Source organism: Fonticula alba, assembly GCF_000388065.1.
Source record: "Fonticula alba strain ATCC 38817 unplaced genomic scaffold supercont2.4, whole genome shotgun sequence".
Taxonomy (NCBI): Eukaryota; order Rotosphaerida; family Fonticulaceae; genus Fonticula; species Fonticula alba.
The window spans coordinates 1,075,333-1,088,074 of record NW_009242974.1 but is presented as its reverse complement, the minus strand read 5'-3'; the positions used below and the strand labels follow the sequence as shown (position 1 = coordinate 1,088,074).

Below are 12,742 nucleotides of genomic sequence, written 5' to 3'. Positions count from 1 at the left end.
CCCCGCCTCCCCTGCCCCTTTGCCTCGACCCTCTTTTGTGTAGCTACGCCGACCGCGCCAAGCGCATTGTCAACAAGGCCACTGTCAACGAGGACCAGAATGCTCGAATGATTCGTGAGCTGCGGGAGGAGGTGGCCCGCCTGCGCGCGCACCTAATGTCCCACGGCATCGAGCTGCCGGTGGTTGCCAGCCCGGCCAAGCCTGCTCCCGGAGTTGCCTCGCCCGCCGCCAAGCCGGCAACCATTGCCACCGCTACCTCGGCATCGGAGGCCTCAGCCGGCGGCCCGGTGTCGCCCTCTCCCTCCTCGGGTCAGCTGGCCGACGGCCTGATGACTTCGCCCTCGGCTCTTCTGGCATCTGGCTCCGATCGTGGTATGTTCACAAGGGAGACTTTTCATTCCCCCCCCCCCCCCGCCCATCCCTTCCCCCCTCCTCATCTCTGCCTTTGGCACTGCGCTTCAGGTGGTTCCGGCGGTGCATGTGTTGGTTGCTGACTCAGTTCCGTCCTTTTCTTTCTTCCCTTCTCGCCCGGCAGACATTGCCGCGCAGATCCGCGCCTCCGAGCGTCTGGTCGAGGAGCTGAGCGAGTCTGTTGAGACGAAGCGTGAGCGCACCGAGGCCGTGGCCCGGTCCCGCGCCGAGGCGCTGGCCGACATGGGTGTGTCCCTGGGCCCCGCCTCGCCGGCCGAGGGATCGCCCGGCTTGGCCGAGGTGTCGGCCCCTCGACTCCAGCCGCATCTGGTCAATCTCAATGAGGACCCCCTGATGAACGAGTGTCTCCTGTATAACTTGCGCCTGGGTGGCACCACGCTCGTGGGCTCGGTGCGTGTTGCAACTCACTTACCACCGCCCCCCCCCCCCCCGCTCCCTTTCATACCTTCTCGGCTTTTCTCACCTCCTCTCTTCCTCCTCCCTCTTTCCCCCTTCGACAGGAGCGCCCAGCGCACATTGTTCTCGGTGGCGCCCGGATGCTCAAGGAACACTGCATTTTCGAGACCAGCGAGGATGGTCTCTCGGTGCGCCTGCGCCTGGCGAGCCCGGATGCGCCTGTTTACATCAATGGCAAGCCCTTGGCCGCGGAGGATGGTGCCTCGAGTTCCGCGCCCGGGGCCGGCGCTTCGGCAGCCGCTGCCCCGGAGGCCGGCGACGATGGTGCCACCAAGGCTGAGCCCGATGACGCGGCCTCAGAGGCGAGCCCTCCCGCGGCGGCCGATGCCACCGAGGAGGCTCCTCCCGCGGTTGACGCTGCCAAGCAGCCCGGCCCGATGGGTGTCTTGTTGAAGTCCGGCGATCGGCTGATCTTCGGCTTGCACTATGTCTTCCGCTTCACCAACCCGATTGAGGTTCGCGCGCAGCGTGAGTCGGCGGCGGCGTCCACCACCACGGCGGCCACCGAGGGCGAGTCCCCCTCCTCGGGGGAGGCGGCGCAGCAGCCGATCGCCGACTGGGCCTTTGCCCTGGAGGAGCTGCGCCAGCAGCAGCTGTCCGAGCAGATGGCCGCCGTGGAGGCGGTGTCGGCCGAGCGTGAGGCGCGCATTCGCGCCGAGGAGGAGCGTCTCGAGTCCGAGCGCCAGGCCGTGGCCGCCCAGGTGGCCGAGGTTCAAGCTCGGATGCAGGAAATCGAGAGCTCGAACTCGGCGCTGCGCGCGGCCGCCGCGGCCGCGGCCACCAACGGCACCTCTTCCCCGGCGGAGGAGCCCCCGGCCGAGCCGCCCTTGTCGCCGGAGCAGGCGGCCCTGGCCCGGCGGGCCCTGGTCGTTTGGAAGGCCTGTCGGCGGTCGACTCTCCGCCGGCGCATGGCCCAATTGACCCCGATGCTGACCGAGGCGAATGTCATCTCGGCTGAGCTGAATCGCGGTGTGGCCCTGCAGTTTGTCATCTCGGACCCGGGCTCGCCATTCTCCACCCCGGCGCATGATGCCGGCTTGGCTGGGGATGTGGGCAGCCCGTGGGAGCAGGCCGGCCGCCTGTTGGCCCAGGCCGCCGCCGGGGCCACCAGTGAGCCCTCCAGTGAGTCGCATCTCCCGGTGCTCCCGTCGCCGGAGCTGGCCATCCGGGTGTACGATTCGCGCCTGGGCCAGGTGCACCTTTGGTCGGAGGACAAGTTCCTGATGAGCCTGCATGCCATGCGGGATATCTTCCAAGATCCGACCTCCTTCACGATCTTCATCACGCAGATGGCTCGCGCATCGGGCGGCGGCACTGCCGGCGCCGCGGGTCTGGATGCTTCGAACCGGCAATTGGCCCGTCTGGCCGGGCCCGCCGCCGGCCCGGCCCCGGGCCCCGGCCTGACCCCGCGTCAGCTGGCCCTGTCGCGTGGTCCTGTCGGTCGTGCCGGCGGGCCCGCCATGCACGATCCCTTCTCCGCCTCCGGGTCTTGGTTCAGTCGCCTGGGCTCCGGCCACCTGTACCTGTGGCGTGTTCTCTCGACGCACATGGCCTGGGCCGCGGGCGAGGCGGATGATCTGCTCCTGCTGGACACCGAGGTGTCGCTCTTCGATGAGCATGGCCGAGTGGTGGGCTTCGTCCGGGTTGCCCTGCACCGTGTGTCGCCGGATGGCCTGCCGCCAGCCACATCGGCCGATGCCGACATGTTGCCGGTGCGGGCGGAGCTTGGCTTCGCTGGTGAGCCCGGCGCGCCTGCCGCCCCTGCCACCCTCTCCGGCAAGGATGAGGATGTGGCCGGTGCCTCGCTGCAGCGTGGTCTCGTGGCTCGGGCGCTGTCAGCCAGCGGCCCGGCCGCCGATGAGCCGGTTCTCCTTCGTCTGTCGGTCAGCGACATTGTCCTCGACCTGGAGGGCGTCCACCCGGCGGACCAGTTTGCCTCGCTCTACAACCAGCATGGCCAGGTGTCTCCGCCGACGGAGGCCTATCTGAATCTGCGCTTCGGCCAGACGGTCCTGGCCACGCCGCCCGGGGTCATCCCGCTGCGGCCGCTGCAGGAGGCGGGACCCGGCGTGGGGTCCGGCGCCGACGACGGCGCGGCTCCCGCCTGGGTCCGGTATCTGGATCTGGGCCCGATGTCGGCGTCCTTGGCCGAGGGGCTGGCCCTGTTGCAGAGCGGGTCCCCCCTGGCCGGGGGTGCCATCGAGGTGGATCTCTTCGGGCATCTGCAAACGCCGATCAAGTACAACCATGCGCAGCTGGTGCGCCAGCTCGGCGTGACGCCTGCGGCCCCGGCCGTGCCGGTTAGTCCCACCTCGGCGGCGGCGGCGGCGCCCGACACCCCGCGTCCTCTGCCGGCCGGGGCCCTGCTCTCGGCGGCCTCCTACCATACGCTGCTGCTTTGGGTTGAGGTCCTGGAGCAGGACTGGACGGGAGACTATGCCTCGGTGCCGGTGTCCATGGAGCCGCATACCCTGGCCCAGGTGGAGGGCGAGGCCGACCCTCGGGGGCCCGTGACCGCGGCCGCGGTGGCCGGGCGCGAGTCTGCCACTCGCGGCATCTTCCTCGTCCGCCAGGGTGTCCAGCGCCGCCTGCGCCTGTATGTGGCGGTGGTTGGCCCCACCGGGCCGGTGTTGCTTCGGTCGCTGGCTCTCGGAGACGTGCCGGCCGATCCGGCCGATGGTCCGGCCCCCCAGCGCATCCCCTTCCATGTGGCCATCGGCTCGGTGAATGTCAACCGGATCCGGTCCCTGGCGCCCGGGGCCGCTTCCAGCGGCGATGGCGCCGCCGTCGGGTCTGCCACTGCCATCGATCTGCAGTCGGTGGCGCCCGAGTCGCCGGGGGCCAGCCCTGGAGCTGGACGCCCAGGCGGGCCGACTTGCGCCTCGGCCACCCTGTCCTGGGCCTCGGCGCTTCATGACTCTCGCGTGCTGAGTCGCATTGCCCTGGAGCCGACGGAGCTGGCCTCCGTCCAGTTGAATGTCAGCCTCCACTTGATCGGCGCCCCGGGCACGCCGGGGGGTCCGTCCCAGGTGGAAGTCGGCCCCGGGCAGCCGAGCATCCACCTGCCCCGTGGCCCGCTCACCCTGTCGAAGGAGCTGCTGTTCCGTGTGTATCCGCGTGATGCGGCGGTCCTGCGCACCCCGCCTCCCCCGTCGGCGGGCCTGCTGGGGTCGCTGTTGGCATCGCCGCGTGCGGCACATGTGGCCAGCCGTGCGCGGTCCTTCTTCTCGGATCTCTTCAGTGGCTCCGGCGGCGGGGAGGCCGCCTCGGCGTCGGGCCAGGCGGCGGCCGCCGCCTCGGCCGAGCTCGGAGCCCCGGCCAGCCGGACCGCCTCCCGGGTTACCGGGCTTTATGAGTTGGCGCTGCTGCACATGCCTCTCAATAGCCGGGAGCTGGTGGCCCGGCCGCCGGTGCTGGCGTCCCCCTTCGGCACGGGGAATACCCTCGTGACGTCGGCCTCGGCGTCGGCTGGTCCGCATTATTCGGCCCTCGGGGCCGGCCCGAGCTCCATCTTGGCCCGGCCACGGTGCCTGGCCTTCGATGAGACCTCTCGCCTTGGGGCAGTCGATGCGGCCAGCATGTCGGCGGGGGGCCCGGGGGCCGGTGCCGGAGCTCGCGGCGCCCGCGCTGGCGACCCCAGCCGGCCATATGTCCGCGGTGAGGAGGTCCTCCAGGGCTGGTGGAAGCCACTGAGCGCGGAGCTGGTGGATTTGTCTCAGCGCCTGCGTGTCCGGGCCAAGGCCGCCGCGGCGGCTGAGCGCACTCGCCAGCTGCTGACCTCGCTGGAGCAAGATCAAATGGACCAGCTCGAGCAGATGCTGGAAGCGGATGACATCGAGCCGCCGGTCGCCGGCCCCGCTTCGACCGAGACCCAGGAGGAGCGCCAGCAGCGTATCCTGGCGCGTGTGGTCGCGCTGCTGGCACACCGAGCTGGCCGGATGTCGGACAGCTCTGCCGATCCGGCCTCCGGATCGGCGGAGTCTGTCGCCGGATCGGCCTCCGAGGGGGAATCCCCCGCCAAGAGCGAGGACACTGTCGATGCGGGCGCCGACGTCGACCCCAACCTCGGCATCCAAGCCGATGGGGTCGAAATGAGTGACACCGCCGAAGCCGGCGCCGGCGCCGGCGCCGACGCCGACGCCGACACCGGTGAGCTGTCGCAGCCCGGGACACTGGGCTTCGCCATCTACTCCGATCTGGTGGAGACGGCCAAGCTTGATCGCGCCACCTGCCAGGGCTACTTGAACCTGTTGGTCCCGGGGCCAGATGCTCCAGGGGCTCCGGCCTTCCAGTGGGTCCGCCGGTACGCGGTCCTCCGTCGGCCGTATCTCCTGACCTACACCAATGCTGGTGACGCGTCGGAATCGGCGGCCATCCTGGTGTCGCACACGATCGCCGACTACTGGCCGCTGCCGGCAGCGGCTCTGCCCACGGCGATGGCCAGTTTGGCCGGTCCCCTGGCCCCCGGGCCGGCGGATGTCTTTGTCCTGCATGCTGCCCCTTCGGAGTCCAGGAGCTCTGGCGGTTCGGCCGGCGGATCGGGCTTCCTCATTCCGGCGGGGGTTGCCGGCGTTGATGCGGCGGTTCCGCAGCAGCACGAGCCCGGCCGGTCGGACGTCCGGGTCATTGCGCGCAGCCTCGACGCCACGACGTCCGACGCTTGGGTCACCGCGGCGGATCCGCTGCGTGCCGGGTCCCGCGAGTCCGCCCTCGGCCTGGCCCGGCATGAGGCGGTCCAGCGGGCCCGCGCCAACACCACTCTCAATGGCATCGGCCAGATGGCCTCCACCATGGGCTCCCCCGCGCGCGGGGGCCCCCCGACCACCGCTGGTACTGGCACCCACTACTGAGGGCAATCCCCCCCCCCCCCTCCCTTCATGATGTCGTTCACACCGTGTGAGACAAACTGCGGCCCGAGAGGATGTGAAGGAAATACCCTCCGAGAGAAAGACACCCCTCCCCTGCTGCTCCATCCGGCCTGCGCTTCCTCGCATGCCCTTTCTCCCCCCCCCCCCCCCTTGTGTATCCCCCTTTTGAAATGTCCCAATATACAGCCCATCTGCGGCGGGGACTTTTGCCATCCCCCCCCCCTTTTTCGAGAGAGAGAGAGAGGGAGAGAGAGAGTGAGTGAGAGAGAGAGAGAGATTCTCTGCCGGTTTCTGCCAGCGCGATGTGTCGGACCCGTGGCTCCCTGCCTTGCCTGTGGTTTGTCTCGCCCCTCCTTCTTTCTCGCCTGCCATGTGTCTGGCGACCCGCTGTTCCGTCACTCTATGGATGTGTATTATGATGCGGGACCCGTGTGCGCGCGCGCGCGCGCGCGTGTGTGTGTGTGTGCCTGGGGCTCCGCTGGGGGAATATGACAACATGTTGGCACACTGAGTATAGAGGCAAGATGCATGGCCGAAGGATGCATGTTTCGCCGGAGCTGATATGCCGCTTTCAGATCCAAACCGTGGTCTTGATCTTCTTCCGGGGCGGAGGAGCGGCGCCCCCCCGAGGGCCGGCCTGGCGATGGCCACCCCCATGCTGCTGGTGGTGATGGTGGTGGCGAGGAGGCCGATTCGGCAGCTGGCTCGGGTCATGGAGGTGGTTGCCGGCCATTCGGCGCTCAAACTTCTGGGCAATCTTCTGCTTGCGCATCTGGCGGAAGAGCGACCGATCGGCCTTCCGCTCGCGAGTGCGCTTCTCCCGACGCAAGTCCGTCCGGTATGCCCGGCGCTCGGACAGGGTTGTGTACGGTTCCTCCGTCAGGCCATCACCATCATGGTACTCCAGAGCATCATCATACTCATCGCTATCGGTGCTGTCATCCTCCAGGCCGACGTCCGGATCGTCATCACCATCATCGTCATCCTCGTCGGAGAGATCCCTGTAATCATCATCCCCATGCGACAGGCTGCCATCCATCAGCCGAGTATACGCGTCATCCTCGTCCTCCGGATCTTCGTCGACATCCGGGCGTGTGGCGGTGCCCGTCGCCCCGGAGGCCGAGGCCATGCGCTCGGAGAACCGGTCAATGTCGGCCTCGGAGTGTCCGCCAAGCATGGAGGCCACGGACAATGCATGGCGGACGGCATTGCTGGAGCCCGGGGCGGACTGGTCATCCGAAGCCGAAGAATCGGAATCCGACTCATTGCCCGACAACTCGTAGAAGGAAATCTCCTTCGGGCGCTGGGGCATGTGCCGGAGGCGGGTGACCACGTCGCGGGAAGCACGATTCTGATCGTCCCCACTGGACGCATCGGATCCCGAGCTCGATTTCGACTCATGGGCATCGGCCTCGGCCTCGGCCTCGGCCTCGGTCAAGTCATCCTCCTTGTCCCAGTCGAGTTGCGAGACAGTTGGGCATGTGAAGAAGGGGCTCCGCAGCTTGCTGGTGGCGTAGAGCCGGCGAAGGCGCCGGCGCTCGGCACGCTCCCGGCGCAGGAGCAGCTGCCGCTGGCGGGCCGTGTCATCCGAGAGAGCCACACGCTCGCGCAGCTGAGCCGACAGCTGTCCACGCGGGAGGAAGAGATTGCGCGCCTCCTCCAGACAAATGGGGTCCGGGTCTTCGTCAGCATCGCTGATCAAGATGGATTGGCTCTCGGGAGTCAGCAGCTCCGGCAGACCGCCAGCGGTCTTGGTGTTGGCAGATTGTTGGCCAAGGGGCTTGGCCGTGGAAAAGTCCCCAGCCAAAGCCACGCCACTGGGCGGGGTAACGGTGATGGCCGGACATGGGCAAGCGGCCAGGCCCAGCTGGTAGCCCGTACGGAAGAGGTTCACCCGCTGGGCAAGATCCTCCGGGGAAATGCTATACCCGAGGAAGGGTCAGGCCAAAAGTCCACCAGGAAAGCGAAGCCCGAAGCATGTGAACATCAACGCACTGGATGATCCGATGGAGCAGAGAGTAGCCCGGAGGAGCTTTGCTGGTCTGGTTCGAAAAGCGCTGGATTTCCGCTGTGAGGGTCTCGAACGCTATGTCAAGAGGAGGGTCAGTGGACGAGCGAGGGGCAATCGATGCACGTGTTGCTGTAAGAGGCGAAGGGAGTAGAAGGGTGGGTCGGGGGGGGGGGGGGGGGGGGGGGGAAGATCTCCACTGGAAAGGGGTCAGCAGACGCACCATGCTCGAAAGCCATGCGAATGGTGCCAGAGTTGTATGACCCGCGTGAAACGTCATTCGAGTCGTCTTGCGGATCTTCGAGCGAGAAGAGATCCGCATTTCGACGATCCACCCAGCCACGAGGGTGCTATTTGGAGTGAAGGAAGAGGGCAGCGAGGGGAATGGAGGGAGAGGAAGGAGAGGGGGGAGGCGTTCAGTCAGCGGGTTCAATGGAGGTGAGAGAGAGAAGGAAAGAAAGCGAGGAGAGGAAGAGAGAGAGAGAGAGGAAGAGAGAGAGAGGAAGAGAGAGAGAGGAAGAGAGAGAGAGAGGAAGAGAGAGAGAGAGAAGAGCCAGCAGCTGGCGTCAGTCCTGCCAGCGAGCATGATATGTCGCATGGACAATGACGGGCTTCGCGCACCTTCCGGTAATAAGAGCCACCCTCACGGACACAAATGCCGATGGCCTCCTGATTGAAAGACCGACCATAGAGCTCCATGAATTCGATGAGCGCCAGGCCGAGATTGTCCTTCGGGTCCACCAAGCCGGCCTGGTATTGCGGGTGCATCTAGGAGCACCAAAGGCCACGCAAGATAATCCAAAGGGGATGTGGGACATCATCATCAGCACATGTGCAACCGGCCGGCAAGGGTATCGTGCTCGTGTGGCTGGCCGGGGGAAAAAAAAAAGGAGGAAAAGTACCTGGAAGAAGCTCAGCACCAGGAGGGTCACCGCATAGGAGCTCAGGCCACCGGTGAACACTTCATTGCAGCCGCGCTGGGTGAGGAACTGCTTGATGACCAGCACCAACTCCCGGGTGCCGGGATAGAGATCCAGGGCGGCTTGGACCAGGGAAGCGGTTTTGACACCGCCAATCATGTCGAAGCTGAGAGAGTGGCGATTAGGAGGCATGAGGCACACATGCAGGCCGGCAGGGTGACAAAAGGGCGAGCTGAAAACCGGGGACGCAGCCCACCGCGCACCTGATGTCGATGCTGAGATTGGCCAGCCGGTCAACCATCTTGATGATCGGCACCTGGGGGCGGGGCAGTCGGGCGAGGAGGAGAGGGGGGAGCGAGGCAGGCGCGTGAGAGGGTGGGCAGAGAAAAACCATATGCACAAGCCCCCCCCTTTGGAGCACGCTCATCCGCAGCCCGATGGCAGACAGGTGTTTGACACGTACTCGAGCCTTTTCGATGAGCTGCATCTTCTTCACAATGCCAGACGTCTCCAACATGCGGCTAAGGCGCCGGAGGGGGGTTTGCACGCGATGATACTCCGGCAGCATGACCACCAGATCAATGTCACTGTGTGGCACCGCAATGTCAGACAAGGGGACATGCATATTCCCCCCCGGGGGAATGTGATGCGAGAAGGGAGGAGGGCAAAGGGGGACCCCCCTCTTGGGGGGAGATGGAGAGAGGGAAGATGGGAGGCGGGCACAAATTGCCCCTGGTCACACAGGCCCCACGCACCCAGAGGGCAAATAGAGCCGGGTTTGGTGGCTGCCAAAAATGTGCACGCGGGCATCGGGCCAGATGGACAGGACCACTTGGCGAATCTTGGAAATGATCAATCGGCGGAGGGTATGCTCAGTCGGGGTGGGGGAGATGTGCTGGCAGAAGTCCAGGATCTCTTCATGAAGCAGACCGGTCAGCGTCGGGGAATACGGCTGGCCGATGGTGGTCGGCGCCAAGAAGAGGCCCTCGCGAGACTGGCGCTGGAAGGCCGTCGTGCAGGGGACCGTCCCGAGAGACCGGTGCCAGGGGGGAATCTGCTGAGAGATGGGCGCCCGCGAGGGGAGCATCGATTGTGATGCCGGGGCCGAGCCGTCTTCACGTCCGGAGGCTGTTGACCGGGCCGAGGGGCCTGGCCGAGACACAGACCTCGGGGCATCCACCTCCAGCGGCAGGAGACTGATGTAATTGTCCGAGTCTCTGGGGGAGGAGGCAGCAGCCGTGGCGGCGGCGGCGGCGGCGGCGGCATTCGCCGCAGTGGCCGCAACTTTCAGCATAGTCAAGTCCACCAGATCGTGGCCGCCGATGGTGAGATCCCCGCCGCCCAGGCCGGACAGGTCGATGGTTTCGTCGGTGCTGGCAGACGGGGAGGCCTCATCCTGGTCATGGTCGCTGTCGGAGGTGTCATTCGAGTCGCCTTCACTTGCGGCGAAGGACGGCTGCTTGGAGGGGGGCGTCGGCACCGAAGTCGACGCCGGCGGGGCGAATCCCGCGCCTGAGGCTCCGAGAGGGATGATCACCGGCTCGGGCGGGTTAAAGCGCGAGCGCTTCCGCGGGTTGCGCGACTGGTGACCGTGCTCGGGGCTGGCGGCCGTGAGCTGGTGCATTCCATGCTTGGCAGCGGCCACCCACGCGGCGGCCGGCCTGGTTGAGCTCTCATGGAGGCTACCAATGCGGTCGAGGGAATACTTGGGTGCCTTCATCAGAGAGGAACTTCCTAGCGTATGTATGTATGAGTGTGTGGGAGGAGGAGGGCGCTCTCCACCCGAGCACAGGGAGGGTGTTTGCGGGCGCCGGCTTGAGGGGCGGGCAGGCGCGACGGGAGAGGCGGAGGCGAAGCGGGAAGAGCTCAACAAAGGGCCAGAGGGGAAGGGGGGAGGGGGTAGGGGGGTAGGGGAGGGGGTATGGCACGAGCCAGGAGGAGGGGAGATAGTTTGCGGGCCCTTTTGGACCGGGTGGAGGGAGATCCCGCCTCCGCGGCGGGTGGACAGACCGGACACGCGCCCCCATTCTCGGGGAGGGGAGCAGCGCGGAAGGGGGCGGGGGCGACAGGGCAGAGGCCGTGAAGAAGACCTGGCAACTGCTGCCTACGCGCTGGCAGCGATTCTCGGCCGGCCTGCCGCGGCCGCCCACGATGGAGCGGCCAGAGGTGCCCACGCGCACGCGCACACGCGCGGGCCGCGACCATGCGGGCAGGTGCGTTGGGATCACGCCCCGGCGTCGGGGCTCCCCTTTAATGGCGCGGGCGCCCCAGATCCCCGCTTCGCCCCCCCCCCCCCCCGCCCCACGGGTCTGAGTGCGGTGTCTTTGACTTGCTGCCGAAAGGCAGGGCACACTGCCATGTGGTTCTGTTATTTATTCTCTTCGCCCACCGTTTCGGGGCGAGTGCCCCCGGTTCATTGCGCACAGACGGGGACCGCCACCAGTCTCCCGCCCGGCCTCGCGGGAGCACAAGACGGCCGGAGGGGGATCCCCCCACAGGGGAGGCACACGCGCAATCTACCGATTAATATGCACCCGGCGAGTCGGGTCAGTCTCCAGATGTGCGGCGGCGCCTTCGCTGGGCGGCCGCCAGCCGGCTGCCAGGAAGGCTGCCTGCCACCGGGGCAGGACGGCCGCGGTCTCGGCAATCAGCTTGGCCCCCCCGTCCGTGGGGCTGGGGCCGGCCGAGTCGAGCGCCTTGGCGAGGAGGCTCGCATGCAAGTAGCCGCGGAAGACATCCGCCGGGCCGGCCGCCGCATCCAGCCACAGGCCCACTCGGCCGCGGCCAAATGCCGGCGGCCGGCTCCGGAGATGCAAGAAGTACCGCCGATCGCAGGGGGCCTGGCCCGATCCGAAGCACCGGGCCCAGGCGTCTGCCGGGTCAGCCTGATCATCGAACCACTGATTGACATCGGGATTGACGTCCACCCTGGCGGCAAGACGGTCGGCCAGGTGCCCTGGCCGGACAAAGCGCTCAAGTCGGGCCACGGCCGCCGGGCCGAGGACCGTCGGGACCGGGGCCACCAGCCACTCGAGGCCTTGTCCTCGGGGCCCGGGGTTGGATGCGCGGTAGTTGGCCGGCCCGGTGCCGATGGCCAGGCGGAAGCGCTGCTCATCCAGGTTGTCCAACACCACACACGCATTGGACCGGAAGAGGGCATATGTGCTGAGCACCAGCAGCGGCGCACAGACGGCCAGCGTCGCGGCCGACACCGCCTGCCCAGTAGACAGGGCAAAGGTGGCTACATGGCAAGGGAGCAGGTCAGTATGGGGATGTGTACATGGTGTCTTGGGGGCCTCGCCCTCGGTGTGTGTGTGTGTGTGTGTGTGTGTGTGTGTGTGTGTGTGTGTGCGTGTGTGTGTGCGTGTGTGTGTGCGTGTGTGTGTGTGTGTGTGTGTGTGTGTGTGTGTGTGTGTGTGTGTGTGTGTGTGCGTGTGTGTGTGCGTGGGTGTGTGTGTGCGTGTGTGTGTGCGTGTGTGTGTGCGTGGGTGCGAAGCGTGTTTGCATGCATGGCTGGCCCACTTGCCCGGCCTCCATGCGGCGAGTTGCCCTGCGGAGCCCGATGCACGCACTCTCGAAGGAGGAAGCCAGCCACTGGACAATGGCACCGGCCCCGACCCCGACACCTGTGCCAATGGTGGCCGCCGATGTCGTCTGCGCCCCGGCCTTGGCGGTTACATCGCCCAGGTTTTGGGCCACCCCATCGGCCGTTCCCTCGCCCCCGGAAGTGTGGCTGCCTGGCAGGGCAGTCCGGCGCGTGGCGGTCATTGTCCGGTGGAGCTGTGCCCGCGCGGCACTCGTGGCGATCCAGGAGACATTCTTCATGGCCCCGGCCAGGGCGGCCAGCGGAACGAAGAGCCCCACCGGCGCCGCCAATGGCGCAGTGCACTCCAGCAGCGTGGCCGCCGGGAGCCACACGCCTCCGGAGGCGAAGCGCTGGCGCTTGGGTTCCGAGTCGAACGATCGGGCCGACACCGCGGCGTAGATCTGCGAGCGATCATGTCGCAGAGGCAAGGCATGACCCGGGGCCGGGGCCGGGGCCGGGGCCGGGGGGGGGG

At 67.2% G+C, this 12,742-nt stretch overlaps 3 protein-coding genes across 4 annotated transcripts in view; 1 reads left to right on the top strand and 2 right to left on the bottom strand.

Moving 5' to 3' along the window:
- Window positions 1-5,897, top strand: part of H696_02768 (hypothetical protein) — a 7,697-nt gene extending 1,800 nt beyond the window's left edge. Inside the window, exons 6-8 of the mRNA XM_009496667.1 lie at window positions 44-372; window positions 536-822; window positions 933-5,897. Coding sequence (XP_009494942.1) covers window positions 44-372; window positions 536-822; window positions 933-5,738 — 5,422 coding nt within the window. The 3' untranslated portion in view covers window positions 5,739-5,897. The remainder of the gene's footprint in view (window positions 1-43; window positions 373-535; window positions 823-932) is intronic.
- A 430-nt stretch (window positions 5,898-6,327) lies between these two features.
- H696_02767 (hypothetical protein) lies at window positions 6,328-10,404 on the bottom strand (the record flags this gene model as incomplete). Its single annotated transcript, XM_009496666.1, has 8 exons — window positions 6,328-7,678; window positions 7,752-7,842; window positions 7,988-8,114; window positions 8,386-8,532; window positions 8,667-8,850; window positions 8,948-9,000; window positions 9,148-9,271; window positions 9,440-10,404. 8 exons carry the CDS (start codon window positions 10,402-10,404, stop codon window positions 6,328-6,330), a joined length of 3,042 nt encoding a protein of 1,013 aa, XP_009494941.1.
- Window positions 10,405-11,042: 638 nt separating this feature from the next.
- The window catches only part of H696_02766, a 2,749-nt gene continuing 1,049 nt past the window's right edge, over window positions 11,043-12,742 (bottom strand). For both annotated transcript variants that reach the window (XM_009496664.1, XM_009496665.1), the window contains 2 exons: window positions 12,257-12,671; window positions 11,043-11,925 (listed from right to left, as the gene is read on the bottom strand). In XM_009496664.1, the coding sequence (XP_009494939.1) occupies window positions 11,201-11,925; window positions 12,257-12,671 (1,140 nt within the window). In that variant the 3' untranslated portion in view covers window positions 11,043-11,200. The remainder of the gene's footprint in view (window positions 11,926-12,256; window positions 12,672-12,742) is intronic.